The sequence below is a fragment of the Ochlerotatus camptorhynchus genome, unplaced genomic scaffold (assembly GCF_037179485.1).
Source record: "Ochlerotatus camptorhynchus isolate MF236.1 unplaced genomic scaffold, CSIRO-AGI_Acam_v1.1 ptg000150l, whole genome shotgun sequence".
In the NCBI taxonomy this organism is placed as follows: Eukaryota; Metazoa; Arthropoda; class Insecta; order Diptera; family Culicidae; genus Ochlerotatus; species Ochlerotatus camptorhynchus.
In genome coordinates this window covers 1,162,513-1,166,586 of record NW_027040640.1, presented here as the reverse complement: position 1 = coordinate 1,166,586, position 4,074 = coordinate 1,162,513, and the positions used below count along the sequence as shown (strand labels likewise).

General features: G+C 45.1%; 2 protein-coding genes across 2 annotated transcripts; one reads left to right on the top strand and one right to left on the bottom strand.

Annotated features, from left to right (window-relative positions):
- The first annotated feature begins 1,570 nt into the window (after positions 1-1,570).
- mRF1 (mitochondrial translation release factor 1) lies at positions 1,571-3,056 on the top strand. Its single transcript, XM_065221818.1, has 2 exons — positions 1,571-2,061; positions 2,118-3,056. The coding sequence occupies exons 1-2, from the start codon at positions 1,666-1,668 to the stop codon at positions 2,970-2,972; spliced, it is 1,251 nt and encodes a 416-aa protein (XP_065077890.1). The 5' UTR covers positions 1,571-1,665; the 3' UTR covers positions 2,973-3,056.
- On the bottom strand, positions 3,039-3,827 carry Ski6 (exosome complex component Ski6). Its single transcript, XM_065221819.1, has one exon. It carries the CDS (start codon positions 3,803-3,805, stop codon positions 3,068-3,070), a length of 738 nt encoding a protein of 245 aa, XP_065077891.1. The 5' UTR covers positions 3,806-3,827; the 3' UTR covers positions 3,039-3,067.
- Between the last annotated feature and the right edge of the window lie 247 nt (positions 3,828-4,074).

Genomic DNA, 4,074 nt, shown 5'->3' with positions numbered 1-4,074 from the left:
TGTACGGGTCGACAACTACCAGGAAAAATACGCCGTCCATCGGACTTGAGTAGCTGCATGCACTGGTAGCGTTTGTGGAATACGGAGGTCTGTCTGCCGAAGATCTTTGTGAGTGTCTTGACGATATCGGCAAATGTGACGTCCTTTGGTAGTTTCGGAAGGATGTAGTTGACGTAGCGACTGTGAGAGGACGTGTCCAACTTCCGGAGCAGAAGCCTAACTTTTGCTGCGTTGTCCAGACTTCGTGCGTCGCTTTCAAACAAATCCGAGTAACGGGCAAACCATTTTTCGAATGTAGTGCCGTTCTCCGGATCGAAGCAGAACTCGCTGATGTTCGTCGACAGGGATTCCAAAACTTGCTCTGGATTCGTTGCTTGTGGAACGGCCAACCGCTGGAGAAGCTGCAAAATCGCTGCTTGGAGTTCTTCGTTTGTTGCCGCCATCCTTCCTCGGTTCGATTCTGGAATTTCTTGAACTTGTGAGCTTCCAGAAAAATCCTCGTCGCCAACTGAAGTGTTCTTCTCAAAGAATAAAGAAAGTTTGAGTGCTTCTAACTATACGTTTATTCAGGTTGACATCTACACTTCGAATCACTAATTTTTCCATCTCGGTCGCAGCTGTAGGTTGCTGCGATTACTTGAATGGAACATCGTGATTACTTGGATGGAACAGTACTTAACTTTAGATTGGCCCCGCCTTTGGAAAATGAGCACCAATCATGCTCTAGGCAGTCCGAATGTACCCATCATTTCAAACTGTACATTGGACAATTTTTGACCTATGATTATCGTAAATAAACGAGGGGGGCGACACATCTAAATCTCAATTCTAGGTATTCAAAAAATCTCACACTAGCGAATCAATCTTTGAAAAATCATCTTTCATTTCTCGCATCTACTTGCATCGTGTTTCATCTTTTTGCAGGAAATCTTCAAAATCGACATAAATCATTCTTCTATCTACGCAGCGTGCGTGCAGCTAGCAACAGCAAAACACAATCTTTTCTGCATCGTAGATAGAGTCGTCCCCCTCGTAAATAAATGAAAGTAAATTTGGATGGCTGTTTTTGTATCACATACAATGATAGCAGAGCAATAGTTTGTATCGCTTAACTCGATTTGTTCACATTTGTTACTTAGGACCTATTGAAAAGTATGTAACATGTCCGATGTACAACTATTTGACTAGTCAAATCGTCATATGTGTTTTTTTCTATATTGTAGCATGAAATTCAAAGTAAAATTGCGATTTTAACGTTTCTATTGAATTTTCAACGTTATTTTTCACTGACTACATTAAAAATAAGATTGCAAAATGTATTGTTTCTAAACAGTTAAAATAATAATCTGTCGAACTTCAACTTCGATTTTCTCAAAATGGTGTATATGTTACATTGGTCTATTTGAAAAGTTACGCGAGAAATGTCATTGGTTTCGTGTGGCATTTTCATGTGTGTGTGTGTGTGTGTGGAGTGAACCGACCGAGCCGACAAAAAAAAGGTCGACCAAAAAGCGACCGTGACCATGACAGCTGACTTTGACAGACTTGCATTGTTGCAAAACATCGTCATCCCAGAGCATTCGTCCTTCGCTTCGCACGAATTTCGCTCGATATTTTCGTTACGTATTCCCATCAATGAAAAGTTAATAATTCAAGCCCCCCAAAATGTTTCTAAGCCGCGTTTGTTGTTTGCGGGGTGTTATTCGGAATAGGAACCTGTTGATGCCGGGTGTGAGCGTACCTAAAAGTCGTGTGATTTCATCGGTGATTAGATTTCCACCGCTAGCACAGCAGCATCCGGTCGGGCAGCAAACGCAGGATGGATTTCAGATCGCCGACGAAAACATTCAAAAGTATTTGGAGAATATTCGCTTGGAATACTACTCGCTGAAGGTTTCCGATCAGCTGAACAAGCAGGACATCAAACGGTTGGCACTGTTGTCCCATGTGGTGGAGATGTACGAGCAAAGACGTATAATCATGGATAATCTGAATTCGCTGCAGGAGATGAACTCCGAAAAGGACGAAGATATGCTGCAGTTGATGAAGGAGGAAAAAGAGGTAAATGCAAGCAATTACCACGGTGAAATTGGCATTACTCAGGAATTTCGTTTCAGGCATACACTAACATCCTCACCAAGTTGGATGGCGAAATCATGGATGGCATTTTGTTGATGGACGACGAAGAAGATTTCAACTCCCTTATTTTGGAAGTGGTAGCTGGAGTTGGAGGCCAAGAAGCAATGCTATTTACTCGGGAAATATTCGACATGTACTGTGGCTTCATCGACCACAAGGGATGGGAAATTGAAGTAATTGAAACGGAGGATACCGAACTGGGTGGAATCCGTCATGCATCCATTGTCGTTCATGGCAGGGATGCCTATCGTTATCTGAAGTTCGAAGCCGGTGTCCACCGGGTGCAACGAGTTCCCAGCACGGAAAAATCCGCCCGAATACATACCAGCACTGCAACCGTATCGGTCATTCCTAGACCGGACGAATTTAAAATCGAGCTCAAAGATAAAGACTTGAAGATTGAAACCAAACGTGCCAGCGGAGCTGGTGGTCAACACGTCAACACCACGGACAGTGCCGTTCGAATAGTGCACATCCCCTCCGGGGTTGCGGTTGAATGCCAAACGGAGCGCTCGCAAGGGAAGAACAAAGAAATCGCCAAACAGAAACTTTTAGCCAAGCTGACCCAGCAGGAACTGGAAAGCAAATTCAACGCCACTCAGTCGATGAAAAAGTCCCAAGTGGGATCCAGTTTGAGAAACGAAAAAATCCGTACTTATAACTACAACCAGGATCGCATTACCGATCACAGAATCGACGGAGGAACCACCCACAACTTGAAAGCATTCCTCGAAGGAGGTCCTCAGCTCGAAGACATGATCGCAAAGTTGCAAACCATGCATCGGCAAAAGCAATTGATGGACATTATTAACAGTACCATAGAAGCTAAGTAGACAATACACACCAACCTAGTCGTGATTCAGATTATTCTCCATTAAAAAAAAAGTCAAACCATCATGTTAACTCGTTCAAACCTACCCTTCGTCTTTTATTTACCAACAGTTCCCCAATCCCCTGCCTGTCCTAGTTGCGTCACGTGTTCCCTCACGGCTTGATCGATGATTTTCTGCACCTCCCGACATCCCTGCAGTGCCGTCTCCAGCACCCTCGGTAGATGGTCCAAATGGAAGCGCTGAGACATTTCCATGAATGCAATCTTCCCACTGCTGGGAAGCGATGCCACCGTAAGCGTTGGCCCTCCACTCATTTCTTCCAAATTTGATACGTCCATCAGCGGGACTTTTCCGGCCAGTGAAGCCGTACAGGCGCAAACGTACTCCTTTAAGCAGATTCCCGCATCGATCAGGGCCAACGTCGCTGCATTGACCGAGGCACAGTAGTTTCCACCGTCCGCCATCAGCACTTCAATGTACACGTCGATCTGCGATTTGGGGTACAACTCGGTCTTGATGGCCGCACTCAGTGCTTGCTGCAGGTGAATGGTCATCTCCTGGCTCTTCCTGTCCCCTCGGGGTCGCTTCTTACGTTCTCCGGTGGAAAATGTGGCCATACTGTACTGGCAGTTGACAATGACCTCTTCATGGCTGCTCTTTTTGGCCGGAGCCTGATGAGGTCCGTAGACGGCAGCAAGCACCTTGGTATTGCCCTGCTCGATGTAGGCACTTCCATCCGGCTGGCTGAACACTCCCAGCTTGCACTGTATGCGACGCAGTTCATTGGGCCGCCGTCCATCCAACCGGAGACCTTCGTCCGATAGGAGTTCCATGTTTTGAAGGCAGAATAATAGTTATTGCAAATTTTGTGTAATAACTCGAAACACCGAACGATACCGTACGCGCGTGGTTTTGTTTACATATGCTGAGCTGATGCTGATCCTGATCAACACCGACACACCAACACAAATATAAATAAATTCGTGATTCAAAGTCGACATTGAGATACAGTAGAGGCTGAAGAACATGCCCATTTTATGTTCATTTAAAAAGGCTCGTTTAAACATCGGTTTAAACCACGGAGGTGCTATAGCAATCATGA

Excerpts from the sequence above, each read along its gene's own strand:
- Ski6 (XM_065221819.1), bottom strand. The coding sequence starts at position 3,805 with ATGGAACTCCTATCGGACGAAGGTCTCCGGTTGGATGGACGGCGGCCC.
- mRF1 (XM_065221818.1), top strand. The coding sequence starts at position 1,666 with ATGTTTCTAAGCCGCGTTTGTTGTTTGCGGGGTGTTATTCGGAATAGG. Across the intron at positions 2,062-2,117 it reads TGATGAAGGAGGAAAAAGAG|GCATACACTAACATCCTCAC; the intron begins GTAAATGCAAGC and ends ATTTCGTTTCAG.